Source organism: Vulpes lagopus, chromosome 18 (assembly GCF_018345385.1).
Source record: "Vulpes lagopus strain Blue_001 chromosome 18, ASM1834538v1, whole genome shotgun sequence".
NCBI lineage: Eukaryota > Metazoa > Chordata > Mammalia > Carnivora > Canidae > Vulpes > Vulpes lagopus.
The window spans coordinates 10,441,556-10,462,579 of record NC_054841.1 but is presented as its reverse complement, the minus strand read 5'-3'; the positions used below and the strand labels follow the sequence as shown (position 1 = coordinate 10,462,579).

Here is a 21,024-nt window from a genome sequence, read left to right as displayed (position 1 = left end):
ATAAAAGTCTTCACTGCTTAAATACTTTCTTTACTATAAATTCTAGTAGTGACAGTGTTGTGACTATGGGAGTAAGATTAAAAGATTAAAAAGGCATAAGATAGCTATCTACTCTAGTGAGGTCTGAGAAGGCAATAATTTATAATGAGTTCTCTGAGGTAGTTAATCTCTGCTCCATATACTTGACAATAAAATCTTTGGGTTTAGATGAAAAAGAGGAGAATCTTAACACTCAACAGAAAAGAGTATTGTATTTCTATTACATTAGGTTAATTCTACATTAAACAGTGATGAATTTTCTAGTTATTAATGATGAGAGATGTCACTTCCCCAAGGAAGGTGGGCCCCTGGTGTGCTGGATAGCTAAACAGCTCTTTGTAAAAGGGACATAGAATAGTAGAGGCCCTTTTGGAATGTGTCCCATGGATTCAACTATGGGAGTAGGTAATGTTCAAAATGACACCAAAGGTTTTATAGTCTGATATTAATTTCTGATTACGATCTGTTAGAAATGCAATTGAAAAATCAGACTTTAAATTTCTTTAGCAGTCAAATTAAGCCAGGAAAATGTAATTAGGAATACTGTTCAATAAATATGCTTATTAAATAACTTAGAGATGTCTCTTCCTTGCAAAGGAACGTCAACCGGCTCTTAAGCTTATTTGCTCAAAGTATGCCTTCCCACAAATTTAAAAGATACCATGTGTTCCCTAAGCTATGCTACAGTTAAAATTTTTTTTTGAAACATTTAGCTTAGAGAAGGTAGATAAACAGAACATGTGTGCTGGCTTTAATGAACAACTTAACAGTGCACTCACTGGTGGAACACTTAAAGCTTAGTAAGATGTTTAAAAATACTATAGCAGCTAAGTATTGAAGTCATCAAGACTACTGATGCCTCAATGTCATCAATATTTTTTCCTACTGATAGAAGGTACTGCTGAAGATAGAAAAAAAAGTAGCTATGCAATCAACGGATGTCAAGTTTCCAATTCACAATATGTATTTTAAATAAGCTTGCTTTGACAGATGAAATTGTGGCCTAAACATATTGTTTTATCTAGTTTAAGAAATTTGAGATACATTTTTAAAGAAAGGGCAGAGGGGTCTACTTCTTCATATATACAGAAACAGCCATATATATTTCATGAATATAATTAACATTCTTCTTACTTCTGGTATCTATTACAATGAGCTATGAATCCAGTTTTTTAATATACTTCAAAGTCTTTACCATGTAAGAAATTCTGCGCTCACATACTCTAATGAAAGCTCAGTATTTTCTGAAAAACCCAATACATTTATTTACAAGTCTTAATAATACAGCAAAATGTAAATGAAAATTGAAAACACTGCTCATTTTTCTAATTTAATTTGACATATAAAATGGAGTTTCCTCAGAAAAAAAGATTTGTATGAAATTTACCTTACCTTATGATTTATGCTCTAAGAGTACATTTTATAAAAATCAGCAACCAGGCTTCTTTTATGTTTAAATGAACTCAACATGATAAGTATAATGAATAACTTTCTTTTATGTAGTAGCAAAGAGAGTCAATAATCCTTTCAAGAAAGAGACTATTTCATTTCCTCCCAACTTGGATTCACCATAAACTCGATCCACAAATGATATTGGAACCTAGTAAAAAAAAATATATATACGTTAAGTCAGTCTTCAAAAATACAAGAAAGCACAGCATGCATACGACAATACAATACAAATAAGATTTGTCTTATGATAGTAAGTCCTTCAAGTTGGTTCAGAATTACATGATTCTTACAGCAAACTGTACCTCCAAATCTTTAAACATTTCATTACCTAAAAATAAGTCTTATGAACCAAATCTACACCCATATGAAAAGCAATGATCCTGAATATTAAGCTGTTGACAAAGTTTTAACCTGTATTTTGAGAAAAAATTATACTCCAAAAGTAAAATGGCCTTTCATTTAATTTTTTCAGTAGTCCATTAAATCTGTCACTATGTTTTAGTGTTAAGTTACAAATCTTAACACTTCCACAGGAGACATATGACATTCTAGTTATTTTCTTGCTATGAGTAAGGCATCAGGGTTAAAGGAGGAGAGCCTTTCCTAAGAGCTCACTAGCTAGCTGGAAATATTACTGACCACTTCCTGTCCCCATAATTCCTGTCCTCTTCATTTACTCATAGAAAATGGCAAATGGATTCATGATTTGAGTGGCTCCTGGCTATGGGAAAAAGAAAAGGAGCAAACACATTCATCCCACAATGCTGAGTGGTCAGAAGAAAGGGCAAGCAAGATGCAGAAGGTACCAGCAACTTTTAGTTCTTTAAAAGGGAATGGTGCCTTCTTATTAATGTTTTAAATCTCGGTAGGTCAAATGTACTTAATTTGAAAGTGACTTTTCACCCTTTGGTGCATGGATATTCTAAACAACTGGAAGACTTCATATATTTAATAGTCATGCAAGTTAAACTTTTTACTAGAAGTCTAAACCTGTTTCTTTATTAGGAATACAACATACTATTTACCATCAGTTTGCCTACCTCGCCAATAGTATAATTCAACTGTCTTGCCCGAACAATCATCTCCATCTGGAAGACGTAGCCTTTAGAAACACATTTTTCTATCAATTTCTGTAGAACTTCTTTTCGATATAACCTGTGAGAAATTAAAATATACGTGAACACCTAGATATATACTTGTTTATAGGTATCTTGACTTTTTGAAAGTTCACTGGTTATTTATAAACCTAAAACTTTCATTAGTCATTTGTATATAGAAAAACTGTCACGGCTTATGATTATGATACATTTGTCCTGAACCGGAACAGTCATGAAATATTTAGTAAATAATTTAGAATAATTTTGAAAATGAATTTTTAGTATCTTTTAGGAAATTTTTTTTCTACCATACTACCAGAAATTGTAAAAATACAGTAAAGTGAATAATTTGAAGCAGAACCACCCACTGGTTTTAGCTTTAAATTTTAAAATTTATTTTTAAAGTTGACTGAAGAAAACCGGTTTCAAATATTGTAACAATAGAGTTGATAGATGATGATTAATCAACAATATAAAGGAGATGACAAGAGCAAACCCAGTAATTAACAGGTGTTTCCACATAAATGTCTGAGCAGTTTCTATTTCCCAAGATCTACTCAAATTAACCTGGGATAAACAAAGTCCCTTTAGGGGACTTAATAACAGGGAGCTCCTGAAGAAAGTGACTGGGTTCACCCACAGGACTTCCCAGCTGCTCTCTCTTTGTAAATCTGATGGGCTATGTTTGGCCTGCAGCCCATCTAAAGTGGGGCGGCACATCTGCCCATGACAGGTGTCTAACTGTGACCTCAAATGGTAACAGCTGTATCCTCCCAGGATTGCCTCAATCCTGCAATGCCTAGGTTCCTATCTTTTTTTTTTTTTTTTAAAGATTTATTTAATTTATTTATTTGAGAGAGAGAGAGAGAGAGGGGCAGAGACACAGGCAGACGGAGAAGCAGGCTCGATGCAGGGAGCCCGACGCAGGACTCAATCCCAAGACTCCAGGATCACGCCCTGGGCCAAGGGCAGGCGCTAAACCACTGAGCCACCCAGGGATTCCCCCTAGGTTCCTATCTTAACCTAGTCAATTTTAACAAAGGACAAAAGAATTAACATTACTTAATGGAAAAAAGCAAATGCCAAGTAATATAAATTATCAACTAATGCATGAAGTTTGGACAGGCAACATACAGTTTGAGAGATAAATTACCCTCCCCCCAACCTGGAAGGAGGCTTTGTTCCAATTAAACAAGAATTTCTTTTTAAAATTAAAAACATATAGAGGAGTATCCGGGTGGCTCAGTGGTTGAGTGTCTGCCTTTGGCTCAGGTCGTGATCCCAGGGTCCTGGGATTGAGTCTCACATCGGGCTCCCCACAGGGAGCCTGCTTCTCCCTCAGCCTACATATTTGCCTTTCTGTGTCTCTCCTGAATAAATAAAATCTTAAAAAACAAAAAACATTTGGAGATCAAGGTAACTGAAAACACCCAAAACATTAACATTTTAAACTCTGCGGACAGTGCTATAAATATTCATAGAAATTGCAGAAAATTGCTGGAAGAGGTGCTGTTCTTTGGAGCATATTACCAGTGATAGCAATGTTCTGAATAAGCAATGGGTAGCCACCTTGGTTCCCTGGGTCCCCCGCTAAGGGCTGAGCACCAATGTGAATGTTAACAAGCATACTAACCTAAGCCCTGTCTTTGATGCTCTTTAGAAAGTACATTTTTCCTTAAGAAGATGCTCAGTCCTCATTAGCAACCTTTAAGGAACTTCAGTCTGCCTTTTTCTGTGTGTTCCAAAACAAAAATAGGGTAGAAATGAAAAGCGTTTCTAAAAATAAGCCATTGTATATGAAGAAATTTAGGCAAGAAGTTGGAAATAATAGAAAATATAAAACCACAAGTTTTTACTGTACCTGAAACTTCCTGTTAAATCAGATGCTCCTGGTCTGAGCAAAATCTGAGTTAAAAAATTGGCCCCGCGGCTGTTTAAATAAAACAATTAGATTTTCTTTATGAAATAATTTTCGAAACAAAGAGAAACACGTTGAAGATCAAAGTGCTAAAACTGCTACACTAATTCATACATGCAACACTATTTCACAAAAATGTCAATTTTATAGAAGACAAAGTTTAGTCAGTAAAAGATCTGACATTCTTATTTTTGAGAAAATAGGGACTCTTATCCTTTGGACTTTAGAGAGCACCTATAAAACAATCATTCTTTTAAGCTTTAGGTAAGAAAGATAACAGATTTTTAATTCAACTTGAATGTTTGCCAACAGTCCTCATTTAGAATTATGAACATCTCTCAGACAGCAAAAGGGATCAGGGATTTGGAGTCTCCTTTTCAGATTCTAATAAGCACAAAGGATCATGGGTTTCAATCAGGCAACAGGTCAGTCTGCATAAAAATGGCACTTTTTTTAAAAAAAAGAAGGTATGTAAATCGAAAGGGTTTTGGTTTCTGGCACTCTCTGGAAATTGAACAAAGGTTCATTCTGAGACTGTTTCAGTCTACTTGGGCCACTATAACAAAATACTAGAGACTGGGTAGCTAAAACAACAGATATTTCTTTCTCTCAGTCCTGAGGGCTAGGAAGTCCAAGATGAAGGTGTAGCCGACCTGGTTTCTGGTGAAAACCCTCTTCCTGGCTTACAGAGGCTGCCCTCCCCGCAATGTGCTCACAGTGGGGAGGAGGGCAACAGAAGCCAAGCTCTCTGGTCTCTTCTTGAAAGGGCAATAATCCCACTATGAGTGCCCCACGGTCACTAAATTTAATTACTTCCCAAAGACCCCACCCTCAAATACCAACACTTTGAAGGTAAAGTATTTTAACACATACATTTTAGAAGACATCCAGTCTATAACAATGACAGCATATGTACTTCAAACACAACTAAGTATCAATTTCAAGCTATTACTAATAGCTATTATTAACCTTTCAAAAAGATCTGAAATACTCTCGGAAAAAGTGACTTTCGTATTACAGGTATTTTAGTGAGCTCTAATTCAGGAAAAAAAAGTTTTCTGGGGCAGACTGGAAAGAAGAGCTTCTCTCCAAAGCCTAGGTAACTACCAATGGCCTCCCTAGTTAAGATTATTTCTATACAGATAACATGGTTAGGGATATAGCTGAGATAATGGCTAACAAAAACATTTTCCCTTTCAAGTTGCTTCCAATAACAATAATTCTAGGATACAGCTTACCCCTCAAAATGGGTTTAGTCAAAGGAAAGTGAGCATATGTGTATATAGGTGTATGTATACATATATATTTGTACCTCTATCAAGCGAATGTATTTTTAAATTGGGGTTTTTAACATTAAAATGCAGCAAGAGTCAAACAGGCTTGGATTCAAATTCTAGTCTATACAAATGAGTTTGTGGGCAAGCAATTACATAATCTTTCTCAGGAGTATATACTCTAAGTCAGAGTAGACATTAACAACTAATGACAAACGCTACTCAATACAACTAAAAATTGTAAAGGGTCTCTGACTGGGACTCCCTAATTTTAAATAAGAGCTGCAATGACCAAATTCAGAGGGCCTGAGAGATCACTCACTTGTTGGCCTCAACATTGGCTGCACAACAAAATCATACAGAGAGCCTGTGAAAAATACTGTTTTGCCCCACCCGGAGATCCATTCACACAGTGTGTGAATGAAAATGGGACAGATCCAGTCTACAGTGTGTGCATGAGAATGGGAAAATGACAAGGAACAGTCGTGTATGACTTTCTCTCTATGTGATTCCAATATTCAGCAGGATTAAAAACCACTGTTTTATCCAACCCCTTCATTTCACTGAAGATTGAGACTCTTACAGGTTTTAAAAGACTTGCCCAAGGTTCCACAGTTAAAACAGTCAGAACTGAGATTAACAGGATCTTCAATAAGAATGAAAAGAGTAATAAAAAGCACTAATACTAGTAAGAATACGTATAAAGGTATGCTGTCATATATTAGGTAGTAAGCGACATAGATCCCTATGTCTAATATATATATAGGCTATAGGCTAAAATAGATCTCATCTTCCCAACAACTACAAAAAGGTGCTATAGGTTAAATATGGTCAGAAATTCTTTGTGGGTCTTTCAATTCTCCTTTCCCCATCCCTTGATTATGGGCTTGCCTTGGCCAAAACAATAATACTGTTAGCCCTGGAGCCTAAGACTCAAGAGGTCTTGCTGCTGCAGCCTTGGTACTCTTAGATGCTGCCCTTAGGATGCCATGTAAAGAAGCTGGTCTAGCTTTCCAGAAGGTGCAAGAGAACTGAGATGCCCCAGACAACAACCAGCTCCAACTACTAGATATGTGAATGAGGACATTTTGAATCTTCCAGCTCAGCTGACCCTCCAGCTGAAGAAGCTGCATGGACGAGCCCAGGTGAAACCCGCAGAGCCACTAGCCAAGCCACAGACTTGAGAGAAATAATACTTGTTTTAAGTCACTAAACTTTAACATAGTTTGTAATATAATAATAGAAACTGAAACTGTTTTCTGTTTCCATTTTCATTTTATGTTGAGGGAAATAAAGCCAGAAAAGGTACAATATATTATGCTAGGTGACACAGGAATTAAATGACAGTCAGGATTTTAATCCAGGTCTAACCTCGAAGCCTCCCTACTTTATGCTGCTTAGTGAAAGTTGAAATCATAAAGTGTCTCATTTATAAATGATTATACACACACACACACACAATGTGTGCACATAAATATAAAAAGACCACTTATTTAGTCTGAAAATACAAATAGGTTCACTTAAAGCTGAAGATCCAGTAAAATTAATTTTGCTTAATTAGTCCATTTCTAACAAAGGTTCAAAGATTTATGCTGATTTTTCCTTAGTGAAAAATATCCAATATAAAATACTTGAATCATGGGAAAAATTGTACATAAGGAGCTATCTGGGAGTCCATATTGGAAGTTTACTATCTGATCTCAGAAATCCCAAGGGAGCATGGTAATGTAATTCAAATGCCCATCAAAAACGAATTTCCAATAGTTACAATAAAAACTATAGAAACCGCAGCATGTGTATATACCTGATTATTTTTCTTTTCAAATCCCAGCCGTATACACCTCCATTTCCTTTGTAGCGAGTTCCAGAGACAATGTCAAAATTACCCTCCTTCTGCTTCCTGTTGAAAAAAAATAAATTAGCTGTCAATTAGAAAAAGCTATTGACCTTTCAATAGTTATTTTCTTGAGCTACACAAGAAGAACTTTTAAGATTTGCCAAGAAAAACAATGCCAAGAAAACAGATGAACTATATCACCGAAAAATCTTTCAAAGTAAGATTTTCAAACCTGTTTTCCTTTATTAATTCCTAAAACTAAAAAATAGTCGTATTTGCTGATTGCACCATGTGAAACCATCCTAAAACGTAATCCCCCTCCATTCTGTTCTTGGCCCCATTAAGTAAACAGTGCTAAAACAGCCTGGTAACTTGCCATACCTTTCCCCTTCCAGAGAAATGAAGACACATATAAACCCCAGGGATTCTGGATGTTTAACAAAACTGGAACCCCAAAAGGTACGTTCTGCCTTTTGTCAGTTAACAATATACATAATGGAATCATGGATATCCTATAGGTCCACAAAGACATTCTTTCTAATAGCTGTAAAAATATCCCAGAGAACACTGGACCCATATACTTGTATGGTTGTTTTCATGGTGGGTCTCCTCACCCCCCAATACCACAACCACAATGAATAGCGTGTGGCAACATTCTTACAAATATTTATCCTGGTGCTTATACAACCCAAAGTGGAAACAAATGTTCCAAATATTTTGAACAGTTATCACCAGAAATTACTTTCCAAAAAGGTTGTAGCAACTCATGCTTCCTCCAGCAATAGTTGTGTGTGTCCATTTCCTGCCATTTTATCTATGCTAGATGCGCTGCTCTTTAAGTTTGTAATTATGATAAACTAACAGGTTATAAAATACAGCCACAGTTATCTCGCTTCGTGTTTCCCTGACAACATCCCAGGGTGTCTTCCCTTAGGTTTATTAGCCATTGGTCTTTCTTCTACATATGGCCTCTTTGTATCTTCCACACATTTTCTATTCCCCTGGTTCCATTTCCTTCTCAGGTCAAAGGGGCTCTTGGGAATTAGATTATACAGGCAGAGAAGATGTCTCTGAGGTGACTTTATGCAGAGATCAAAGGATGAGAAGTAGCTGGCTATTAAGGAGCAGGGTAAGGGTATTTTATTTATTTATTATTTTTAAAAGATTTATTTATTTGTTCATGATAGACATAGAGGCGGGGGGGGGTGGGGGGGAGAGAGAGAGAGAGAGAGAGAGAGAGAGAGAGAGGCAGAGACAGGCAGAGGGAGAAGCAGGCTTCACGCTGGGAGCCTGACGCGGGACTCAATCCCGGGAGCCCAGGATCATGCCCTGGGCCAAAGGCAGGCGCTAAAACCTCTGAGCCACTCAGGGATCCCAGGGTAAGAGCATTTTAAGGCAAAAAAACATAGCACCCTGTGTGACACAGCAATGGAAGGAGTATGCCTGAAGCAGCGAGTGGAGGGGAAGAGCACAATGATGAGCTCAGAAAGGGAGGCAAGGGCCAGATTACATAGCGGTTTAATGGGCAAGGAAAAGAATGAGTTTCTTCCCATCTGTTAATGAGATCTTGCTGAAGTAATTGAAATAGGAGAGTAACATTACCTAATTGTTTTAGTATATTTAGTTCAATATAGAACAGTTTCTAAATTTTTATTCTGAGTGGTTTCAAGTTGTCTTGGATTTTCTAATACAACTATATTGCTTGCAAAATACAATTTTGTATGCTTTATTAAGGTTTACACTAAATTCTTGTTCTCACATCACTTAAAATGTCTACATAATATATAATGACAGCTGGTATGTCTACCTTGATGCGTTTATTAACGATTCAACATTTCATCATTTAGTAAGATGGCTGTGTTAGGACTGGGCTGTCTTTATCAAATTGAGGTGGTTTCCTTTTATTTCTATTTTCAAGGTTTTATTAGAAGTGGCAAGTACAATTATTGAATTACCTTTTAATATCTATAGACTGGGATCCCTGGGTGGCGCAGTGGTTTGGCGCCTGCCTTTGGCCCAGGGCGCGATCCTGGAGACCCGGGATCGAATCCCACATCAGGCTCCCGGTGCATGGAGCCTGCTTCTCCCTCCGCCTGTGTCTCTGCCTCTCTCTCTCTCTCTGTGACTATCATAAATAAATAAAAAATTAAAAAAAAAAAATTTTAATATCTATAGACTTAACCACACTGCTTTGTTAATGTGACAAATAAGTTATATGGATGAATTCTTAATGATGAACCATTCTGGCATTCTTGGAATAAACCCTATTTGTTCATGGTGTTTTACCGTTATGATACAGGGCTAAATTTCCCTTAATAGGGAAGTCACCTGCCATCTTTTCCTGTAGTCTGGGAGAATTTAGATTAGATAATAAAGGAATTATCTATTGACTATCCCGAAAATATTTCATTTAGTCACATATCTCTAGTTATGAGCCTCAGATCTACATGTTGGTTTCATTTCCGACAGCAAACTTAAAATAGCATGTGCATTTTTAATTAGTAAAAAATGAAAATAAGTCCAAAATTAACATAAATGATTTGAATTATAATTCTTTCAAATATTAAAAATACCTACCTAATGAATTCAGGAATAAATTTTGGCTGAAATTTAGAAAAAATAAACATTAGATGAGTAAAGCAGGCTTAGACTATCATGAATAACTAATAAAGAAAGATACTACTTACATGATGTGAGAGATCAGCATCCATAATAATTACGTAGTTTCCTGTGGCATGTTTCATTCCGTGAATATACGCAGTTCCTAAAAATGAATATATTAAAGAAAACTGTCAGAAATGCTTAAATATATACCTGAACAGGGAAGAAATTAAGCATCTGAAAAGCATCATTAGTTCCTTAAAGGCGATACTAAACTATAATTAAATCTTTATTTATTCTCTATTAAATACACTTCTCTGTTCCATTCTTTCATCTCCAACCTCACCTTAGTCCCAAGCATCACCTTCTGATGCTTGGATGCCCAGCTAACAAGTATTTCCCTGCTTCTGCTTTTCCCATCACTCTTGGCCGATTTCCACAAAAGCTACCCACTGAGTGTCACTAGAGCCCTGGCCTGGTATTTGGGGTCAAAGGCGCAGCCTGCAATTACTTAGCCACCTCCTTGCCTAAAAGTTCCCCAGGGACCTGGCAGATAAGGATAAGTGGGGATTTGGGGCTTCCTGCATTCTCTAGTTCCAAACCACCACAGTATCTTATAACAAGGCTGAACTCTTCTAATTTCTTTTGGAAAAAGTGAGGATCACAGCTTTTTGGATTTCCACTGACCGGTCAGGAATTCTTGGTTGCTTTCATGGCAGGTCCCAGATAATTTCAATCTCAAAGAACCTCTGGGTTCAGATATTCAGAACACTTGATGATACATGAGAACTGATGGTCTTCAAGACAGCAAATATTCAATTTTTAAGAACTGTGCTTCCAATTTTTCAGTGAAATCATACCACTTCTCAACATAAGTAACTGTAACCAACAACAGAAATCAAGGCACTGACATATTCATCTCAGAATGACTTAGTTCATCTGAGACTTTCTATAACCCTGTTTAAAAACTAGAAAAGTTTTTAAAAATAAAGAATAACTTTTTGCAACTTATAAAGAAATTTTCAAAGATTAATGGCTAAAGTGGTGTGCTGGTTCAAAACATCTGCACTCAGATACCTTCTCTGGCCCTTCCCTAATCTGCTCTACATTGATGGAAATACAGTTCCCAGGTGGTCTCTTCAATTGGCTCAACTGGATAGTTTTGGGAGGCAGGAGGGGATAGTTTCTAGGAGAGAGAAAAGGAAAAGTCTAAATGTGCCCCCATGCTCCTTACCCTGCCTCCCAGCAATGACTGGATATCCTCCATGGCTCTAGCTCCTGCCAGGGATCCCCCACTTCATCATTGTACCCCCTTCTAAACAGCCTAGGTTCCTGGGCTCCAAAAACACCATCTCTTCCAACTGTTGCTCCATTCTTAGGATGGAAGCAACCTCTGGCTATTACTAGTGAGTAGCCTCACTGTTCCATTTGGCTTCTCAGCATTCCTTCACCTATGTAACCAGATTCTTCGTATTAAATTCCCTGTACTGAAAGACTGACAGTGGTTTCCGTTTTCCCAAGTGGACCTTGACTGATACAGGCAACTCCAGTGAAACTATTTAGATGTCATTAAGATCATTAAAAACCATCACAGGAGGTCACTGTATTTTGGCCTTGTTCCAAATTAGGAAAATACACACTGGAAAATCTTACCAAGGCAAGGAGCAGGTATGAGGGGTAAGAGGTTCTACTTACCTAGGCCTAACTTTTTCTCCCGTGGTCTCAGAAGCTGCAAGAATAAGAAATGGCATTTTAACACAAATACTAAAACAAAAAAACCCAAGAAAACAACAAAAAAAACTTTATTATAGGTGTTTATTCCTTTAAATTAAAATATAGGTGCATTTATTAGACCTTACAGCCAAGTATGCTTAACATTTTTTGCCAAAGCAAAAAAATGTTTAGTAACAAATCAAATAGTTTAACAGCTTGGAAAAACAACATTCTTTCACTTTAATCCTGCAGGTCATATGCTGAACATTTTTTCTGGAGCTATCCACCAGAAAATAGTATATAAACAATGTTATGTCTATTACTTGATTTATCATTTTGAATATCTGTTGATTCTTTCCCCCAAGAAAACCAAGGATTTAACTCATTTGTTCTTTTTTTTTTTTCTTTTAGATTTTATTTATTTATTCATGAGAGAGGCAGAGGGAGAAGCAGGCTTCATGCAGGGAGCCTGATGTGGGACTCATTCTGGAACCCCGGGATCACGCCCCGAGCCAAAGGCCGACACTCAACCACTGAGCCACCCAGGCATCCCGTTAACTCATTTATCCTATAACTTCTTGGAGTACTTGATAGCTACGTTTGTTTTCTCAATTCCTGTTGTGATTTTATTTATTTATGTTGATTTCTTTTTTCTTTGGCTTAAGGTTACAAGGCAGACAATATATGGTCATTATTTAATGGTAGTCAGGTTGGTTCCAGGTATTTGCTATTACAAATATTGCTATAGGGCAGCCCGGGTGGCTCAGTGGTTTAGCACCGCCTTCAGCCCAGGGCCTGATCCTGGAGACCCGGGATGGAGTCCCACGTCGGGCTTCCTGCATGGAGCCTGCTTCTCCCTCTGCCTGTGTCTCTGCCCCTCTCTCTCTCTCTCTCTCTCTCTCTCTCTCTCTGTGTGTGTGTCTCTCATGAATAAATAAATTTAAAAAAAAACAAAAACAAATATTGCTATAATAAAGATACTTGTACATATATCCTTTTGAAGAAATCCTGTTATTTCTGTAATTGGCATGATAAAAGCGGAATCACTGGATGCAAGAGTATGCACACTTATTTCTTTGAATTCCTATTATGATTTTAAATGGCTGCCATCACTGCATCAACTTATCCTGACTTTATGCTTGGAGACCTCATTACATTCTCTACTGGCCCAATGACATGACTTTAAGAATTAAATGCCCAAAAAGAAAACTAAAATTTTTCTTTTCTTACTGTTTGTCAATCACTTAGTCTATTATTATTATTATTAATATTATTATTATTTTGCTTCATATATAAATCTTGACTTACTTGTTTAGCTTTTTTCTTTTGTCTGGAAATTTATGAAAAAGTAGAATGCCAAGATTTTGACTCTAAGTTTCTGAGGTACGGGGCTCAAACAAACTCACTCCCGAGCCTATCTTGTCCCCTTCTGTGTATGCCAGGGTATAAGAGGGCTACCTCAGACTGCAAATCTCTAAACAAAGTATTTTCTGTTCAATTCAACCAGTTAATTTCTTTTTTTTAACTTCATGCAAACTCCTGTAGGTCTTGGGGAGGAACGCAGATAAAATACACTCCTGCTCAATTAGCTCTTATATAGAAAACTAGACATTCAGTGAACAAAATAAAAAAAGTTATGTTAGGTTTTGATTTTGACTGATAGTTACTGACAAAATATTGACCTGGTATCTGCCTTGAAAAAAACAAATCCATTAAAGTTCACCTTAGATTTTCTATAATCCTTTTCTTAGATTTTTCCTACTGGAAAAATTTTTTCTCAAGTTTTTTTTTTTTTTTTAAATTAATTTTTATTGGTGTTCAATTTACCAACATACAGAAAAACACCCAGTGCTCATCCCGTCAAGTGTCTGCCTCTCAAGTTTTTATAAAATATAAATCATGTTGTATATGATAGAGTATTATGGAAGAGTTAAAAGAATGAGATAATTTAGTGATAAAAAATCTTGGGATCCCTGGGTGGCGCAGCGGTTTGGCGTCTGCCTTTGGCCCAGGGCGCGATCCTGGAGACCCGGGATCAAATCCCACGTTGGGCTCCTGGTGCATGGAGCCTGCTTCTCCCTCTGCCTGTGTCTCTGCCTCTCTCTCTCTCTCTGTGTGTGTGTGACTATTATAAATAAATTAAAAAAAAAAATCTCTCAGCTACAATTAAAAATCAACAGAATGATAGAGGCAGATTGCATTTATGTTTAAAAACAAAAAACACTACATTGCCTAGTTCTACAAATGGAGACACACATACATACATGCACAAAGGTTTGAGGCAACCCACACCAACTTGCTGACTGGGGTCTCCCCTGGAGAAGGGGCTAGGAGGTAGACCACAAAAATGCTCATCAAAGGCAACTTCAGTTCTATCAGTAACTTTTTCATTTTATAACAAGAATGTAGTTTTCCATTTATTATGCAATAAAAAGTTCCCATTGTTTCACTGCTTTACTTTCCAATCCTTAGTTTCATCCCCTCCCTTTTCCACCCCTTCAGGTTAATGAGGATGGCATAAAGTAGTGAAATGCACCATAAGGAGAACCATTGTGAGCTCACGGAAAGTATGCACAAGACATACTTTGAAGAATGCTTACCACAACTGCTTATGAGATACTTCATGTGATGCTATAATTTGTTTAACAAAAAAATTATTTTGTATAAAATTCTTGTCATAAAAAATCTTGATGACACTTTAGAAAACCTAGGATCACACAATATTTGAGTGGACCACACTCTCAAATTCAAAAAGTTGAAATAAAGAAGAATGAAAAGAAAAACAAATCTTCAGCTAAGAAAGGCTGTTTTTGTACATTAAGGTACTGATCTTTCTGTTAGATAATATTTTGGTACTTAGGGATAAACAACAGAAATCAATCTTTCAATCCCGCAGTTGTATTAGACATTTTAAATTAATGAACATATATTATATTTTGTTAAAATAACAACTTGTAAAAATACTAAACTATGAAATAACATAGGTGACTTAAATTAATCTCAAGTTGGAGGCTGAAACAGATGACCTAAATCAAATGTAACAGATGCGCTCAACAAGGAAAGGCTGAAGCCTAATCTCAGACCCTCCTGCCCAGTAACCCTGGTTAACAATACAGGATATGCACCTTCAATTTTTCTAGGGTCCCATCTTCACGGTTAGCTGTGTAACCTTGGAAAGTGACAAACTCTCATCTCAGTTTAGGTTAAAGGGAAAAAACTTTGTTTTCTGAAATATTCATTTTAACCAGTTTGAAAGACTAACGAACAAAGCATCCATGCTGAATATTTTGATATTCTAAGAAATCTTCAATAATTTTTCTCCATCTCCTCTCCCAACTAAACACACACATCACCTAAAAGCAAGTAAGCACCATCCACAGCATGGCTTGATATTGTTGGGGGGAATAATTTTCTAGTTTACTAATGATTCAAAAGTCAGTAATAAAATAATGAAGGAACGGGATTTCCCTTGTAATACAGGAAAATCTTAATCCTGATACAATTTTTTTCCTCATTATTTTGAATTTTATGGGGTTGATGGGAAAAATGGAACTTTTTGAGGGCCACATTGTTTTAGAATTTAAAAAGCTCAATTTAGTAGACATACCCTAAGATCAACCAATCAATTACAACTCAAGGCTGAATGAAGTTTCTCTGACAAAAGTATTCAAAATACTGTCAGGTTGATGCTCCCAGATTAAATAACAACATATAACTCAGAGTATTCTACATAATAACAAATGTGATTTAGTGCATTGGTTCACAGTCTCTAAAGAAAAACTGGGGAACTGTTAACCAAAAAATGAACCTGTTACTACTAGAAGGCTGAAAATCTGTCAATTTTTAATCTCCTCCTGTACATCAGGAGATATTCAGACAATTGGAGGTGTGATAGATCTTTGAGTTACCCATGTGTGATATGGAAAGAATAACTAGCATAGAAGAGATTTACCACGTGTATGAGAGTCAACATCTTTCCTTTAAACTGTTCCTACTGACCACCACCTCATCCAACTGAACAAAAATTATTTCACTGTCAGGATTAAGTAAGAACATGTGTACCCAGTGAAAGCTTTTTATAATGCTTAATTGCCTTTTCTTAAAATGCAAATATCAATAAAGGTTCTCCAAGAGATTTTTGCTTATGTCTATACTGATGGTTCTCTTTTGGGAGGAAGGGACAATTTTGCCCAAAAGGGGTCATTTGATGCTACTCAAGAGACATTTTGGTTGCCACCTTGGGGAGAAGGGCTGCTAATGGCATCTAGTGGGTAGAGTCCAGGGATGATTTAAATGTCAATTACAGGGATGCCTGGGTGGCTCAGTGGTTAAATGTCTGCCTTCAGCTCAGAGTGTGATCCTGGGGTCCTGATTGAGTCCCACAGCAGGCTCCTCACAGGGAGCCTACTTCTCCCTTGGCCTGTGTCTCTGCCTTTCTCTCTTTCTCTCATGAATCTCTTGTCCTATTACAGCCCCTACCCCCCATCCAAGGCAAAGAATTAGGTCCCAAATGTCAATAGTGCCAAGACTGAAAAACTCTATGTGTAAAATACCCAATGCCTAGAATGTGTTTTCTAATTAAATCTGGACTTAATTGAATGCTTTTGGCCCAAGAATTATCTAAAGCTGACCTCACAAGTATATTCAAACACTTATAAATACAAACCATTATAAAAATAAACCATTGATCAAAAACAAAAATTATAAAGCCATTATAAAATGAATTCTACATCTAAGTTACTCCAGTAGAAAAACAACATCCTTTAAAGTACTGTGGGAAAATCTAAAATTTAAGACTTAGAAAGTCAATCCACTCTGGTCAAACTGTTCTACAGATAAAAAGAAAGATGGCAAGTGCTCTGAAAAATAGAAATGCCAAATTCCACATGAAAACAATCACCCTTCCCAGCTAACAAGGTTTTATAGTTCCGAAAAAGGGAGCCAGAAAGATCAAGACATGCATTACTAATTGCAATCTAGTTCAGTAACATTCCTTATCAATTCAGTATCATGCTTTAATTTTGCCCTTCAAGGAAACTTATCTGCAGAGTAAGTTATAAAAAGTTTATTTAAAGGTTGACTTGGGGCACCTGGGTGGCTCAGCAGTTGAGCGTCTGCCTTTGGCTCAGGGTGTGATCCCACAGTACCGGGCTCGAGTCCCACATCCGGCTTCCTGCATGGAGCCTGCTTCTCCCTCTGCCTGTGTCTCTGCCTCTCTCTCTCTCTGTGTCTTTCATGAATAAATAAATAAAATCTTTAAAAACAAAAAAACAAAGGTTGACTACTTTGCTGTAAAATTACTACTGACCCAACAACCAAAGGCATATAAAACTTTAATAAGCACAATGAAAATGCATCTGAATTCCAAGTGTATAAAATGCTTTCTATTGTTTCAGTTTCCAAAAAAAATAGATTGAATTTAAGCATTGTCATTTCTCATCTTTCCCCTAGACAAACACAAGTGATATAAAAAAAATGTTCACGACTTACAATTTTGTCTGACCCATAGATCTTCTCCAGCTGTTCAGCAACGTCCCTTGTTCCATCTGGGCTTCCATCATCTATGATTATAATTTCATAATTGATTCCACTAAAATTAAAAAAAGTGAAAGTTTGTATTGTTTGGAGACAACATTCTCAAATTAAAAAATATTTTTAAATTACTAATTCTTTATTCTTACGAGCATAAGGGGAATTTGTCAGAGTAATCACTAAGGAAAACTTCAATTACCAAATGAAATAAATGTCAAGCATTCAGTATTTCACCTCCAAACTCAGCATGTTGCTGAAAAATGCTATGATGAAGTCCTGAGATATTAAAAAAATTCTCAGAAAATATACTCTTTAGTTTAAAAAATCAGAGCAATTATATATATGATATCACAAAGTTTTACTTACAAACTTTAGAAATAGGATTGTATAACCTTAATATCAAATCTTAGTTATAAAAAATATTTCAAAAGTACATTTAGAAGATATCTCAAGTTGATTGAGCTGAGTGAATATTCTCTTAAACTTAATCCCAAATAGATTTAAATAACATAATGAGGAACAAATATGATTTCATTTCACCCATTAAAAAAAAAACTTCTTTAAAATGGTGACATAGGGATGTCTGGGTGGCTCAGCAGTTGAGCATCTGTCTTTGGCTCAGGTCGTAATCTCAGGGTCTTAGGACAGATTCCTGCATCGGGCTCCTTGCATGGAGCCTGCTTCCCCCTCTGCCTGTGTCTCAGCCTCTCTCTGTCTTTCATGAATAAATAAAATCTTAAAAAAATAAAATGGTGTCAATCTTTTACACCATTATAGCTGTACCCATTATCTCACACTATTAAATACAAAAACACAGAATTACATAAGATTTCAATGTGCTTCAAAATAAACATCTCTCTCTGGGCTTTCCATTCACTTTATGTTATAGTTTCTATTCTAAAAACAAGCTAACACAATACTTGGTTGTACATGTGATCACTATTTTTTCCCCTACCCTGTTTTAGAAGATTTTTTTTTTATTACTGTATTGGGAAACTTACGGGGAAACTATAGGAAGCGCGGCAAAACTCCTGCAACACTGTTTCCTCTTGGTCTATACTAAAAACATGTAAGAAAACTGACCAGAAAACACATTCCACAGTTAAATGCTTTAAAAAAGCCCTAACAGGGATCCCTGGGTGGCGCAGCGGTTTGGCGCCTGCCTTTGGCCCAGGGCGCGATCCTGGAGACCCGGGATCGAGTCCCACATCGGGCTCCCGGTGCATGGAGCCTGCTTCTCCCTCTGCCTGTGTCTCTGCCTCTCTCTCTCTCTCTCTCTGTGACTATCATAAATAAAAAAAAATTAAAAAAAAAAAAAAGCCCTAACAAACTAGGAAGAAAGCTAAACTCAAACCCAGCCTATGGGTTAAGAGTAAATACCAGGACTTCAGTTGCTCGAGGGGCTTTATTTTGGGCAATTGCTTTACAAGCAGAAATATGTAAGATGTTGACTCTAGTTGATATGTTGAAAGAGCTAAATTTCATAAACAAATGAAGTCATTTGTTAGCAAATTATACTTTCTCTCACTTCAAGGTGCCCAGACCACCTGAGGGTAAGGTAGTTAAAGGAATTTGACTTCATCTGAAATGAAAATCGTTTCCTTCATTAAACATCTCTGATTAAGGCAAAAAATATGTGAGACTCAGAAGACACACTGAACAAGATTGACGATATGACAATTTCTCTGTGGAAAGTGCTTATAGAAACCAAAATAAAAAGATAATTAAAAAAAGGAGAAAAGGTATGAATTATAAAAAAAAAAAAAACTATGAGGAGCCAGGCACATTGAGATAATTATGCCAATGAAATAATTATAGTCAAAACAGCAATGTTTGGAGAGTAGCATTTCCAAAAACGTTAAGTTTACTAAAGCTCAGGTTGACTGGTTGGTGGGGAAACAGGCACTCTTCCAATGACAGTCCTAAGTCGGCACAACCTTTTTTTTTGGGGGGGGGGTAAGCAATTGCATAATAACTGTCATTTTTTTTTAAGATTTTACTTATTTATTCATGAGAGACACAGACAGAGGGCGGGGGGCAGAGACACAGGCAGAGGGAGAAGCAGGCTCCATGCAGGGAGCCCGGTGTGGGACTTGATCCCAGGTCTTCAGGATCACGCCCTGGGCGGAAGGCAGGTGCTAAACCGCTGAGCCACCCAGGGATCCCAATAACTGTCAATTTTAAGCACATCTGTTGACCCAGCAATTCTATCCTGAAGACTTTATCCCCAGTACACTAGTAAAAGTATGGGTGTTATTTGTTGCAACATTCTTCTAATAAGTAAGCCCCCACTATGTGTTGAGCCCTTATCTAAATGCTGGAAAATACCGTGTGAACAAAGCCCCTGTTTTCATTTGTAAAGCAAACGTCAACAAGGGGAAAACAAAAAAGTCCTAGAAATAATCTGCGTCCAGGGATGACCCGGTTACACTACAACACAGTCATGTGGAATATAGTCTCATTTTCAAAAGTTAATTTCCTAAGTTGGTCCGTGTTGATAATGGAAAGGCCTTCAGAGATCCATCCGTCCCACCCATGATCCCGCTGGTGCAACCCTAAAACAAGTTACTTCTCTACCAATACCAGGATTTTTCTGGGGAAAAAAAAAATTTTTTTTAAAAAAATATATCGTATAACGCTTTCAAATTCAAACTCTAAAAGCTCCAGTTTCTAACGACCGTTATCAGACATCCACGAGTGACCAACGAAGTTGCCCAGCCCAGCAGCAGCAGCAGCAGCAGCAGCAGCAGCTCCCTAACCCACAGAGATCAAACCTCATGCTTACATAAGCACTCGGCACGGGGGCGGGAGTGAGCGTGCTCATTTAGACTCCCGGCTCCTGCCGCATCCTGACCACCTAGAAGTAAAAGAGGGAGGTCAAGCTTTCAACCTCGCTGCAAACCAAAGGGTGCCCAACCCGACCAAAAAAAAAAAAAAAAAAAAGGAAAACAAGAGAAAGCACACGGGGGAAGGGGGAGGGGGAACGGGAGTGTACAACAAACGGGGTGTCTCATAACACCCAAGGGCAGGCATGAGACCCCGAGACAACCCCAGAAGCATCCGCGTCTGCTCGCCCCAAGGGTGGCCTCCTCTCCAGGGCTTCCCTCGAGAGCCGAAGGCAGGCCGCGCAGAGCCGCCTCGCGCAGCCAACCGCCGACACCCGGGCCGGCGAAGCCAGCTCATCTCACTCCTCGGGGAGGGAGGCCGGGCACGCTACCTCTCGGAGAAGCTTTTCACCAGCAGCCACACGATGAGCGGTAGGTTCTCGCGCTCGTTGTAGGTAGGCAACAGCACCGAATACTTGTCCTGTCGCGGGGCGCGCCCCTCCGGCTCCCGCCGAGACCTACGAGGGTTACCGCTCGCTTCCTCGGAGGCCATCGCGGAACTGCGCGAGTCGCCGGAAGCGGAATGACGTCAACGCGGCGCGGGAAGGGGACGGGTCGGACCGTACCAAATCCGGAAAGAGGGGGGGGGACGGGCTATGTGTGTGTGTTTAGGGGGAAGGGTTCTAGTTCTCCTAAAGCTCTCTTCGTGGTTCCATTGGAAATATTCAGGAACCGT

The 21,024-nt window shown here is 37.8% G+C and overlaps 1 protein-coding gene across 1 annotated transcript; it reads right to left on the bottom strand.

Annotated features, from left to right (window-relative positions):
- Nucleotides 1-980: 980 nt before the first annotated feature.
- Nucleotides 981-20,869, bottom strand: DPM1 (dolichyl-phosphate mannosyltransferase subunit 1, catalytic). The gene is made up of 9 exons (XM_041733069.1): nt 20,681-20,869; nt 17,422-17,521; nt 11,914-11,947; nt 10,305-10,381; nt 10,195-10,220; nt 7,585-7,680; nt 4,450-4,518; nt 2,532-2,646; nt 981-1,639 (listed from the first exon to the last, which is right to left on the bottom strand). Exons 1-9 carry the CDS (start codon nt 20,839-20,841, stop codon nt 1,535-1,537), a joined length of 783 nt encoding a protein of 260 aa, XP_041589003.1. The 5' UTR covers nt 20,842-20,869; the 3' UTR covers nt 981-1,534.
- Nucleotides 20,870-21,024: the final 155 nt, after the last annotated feature.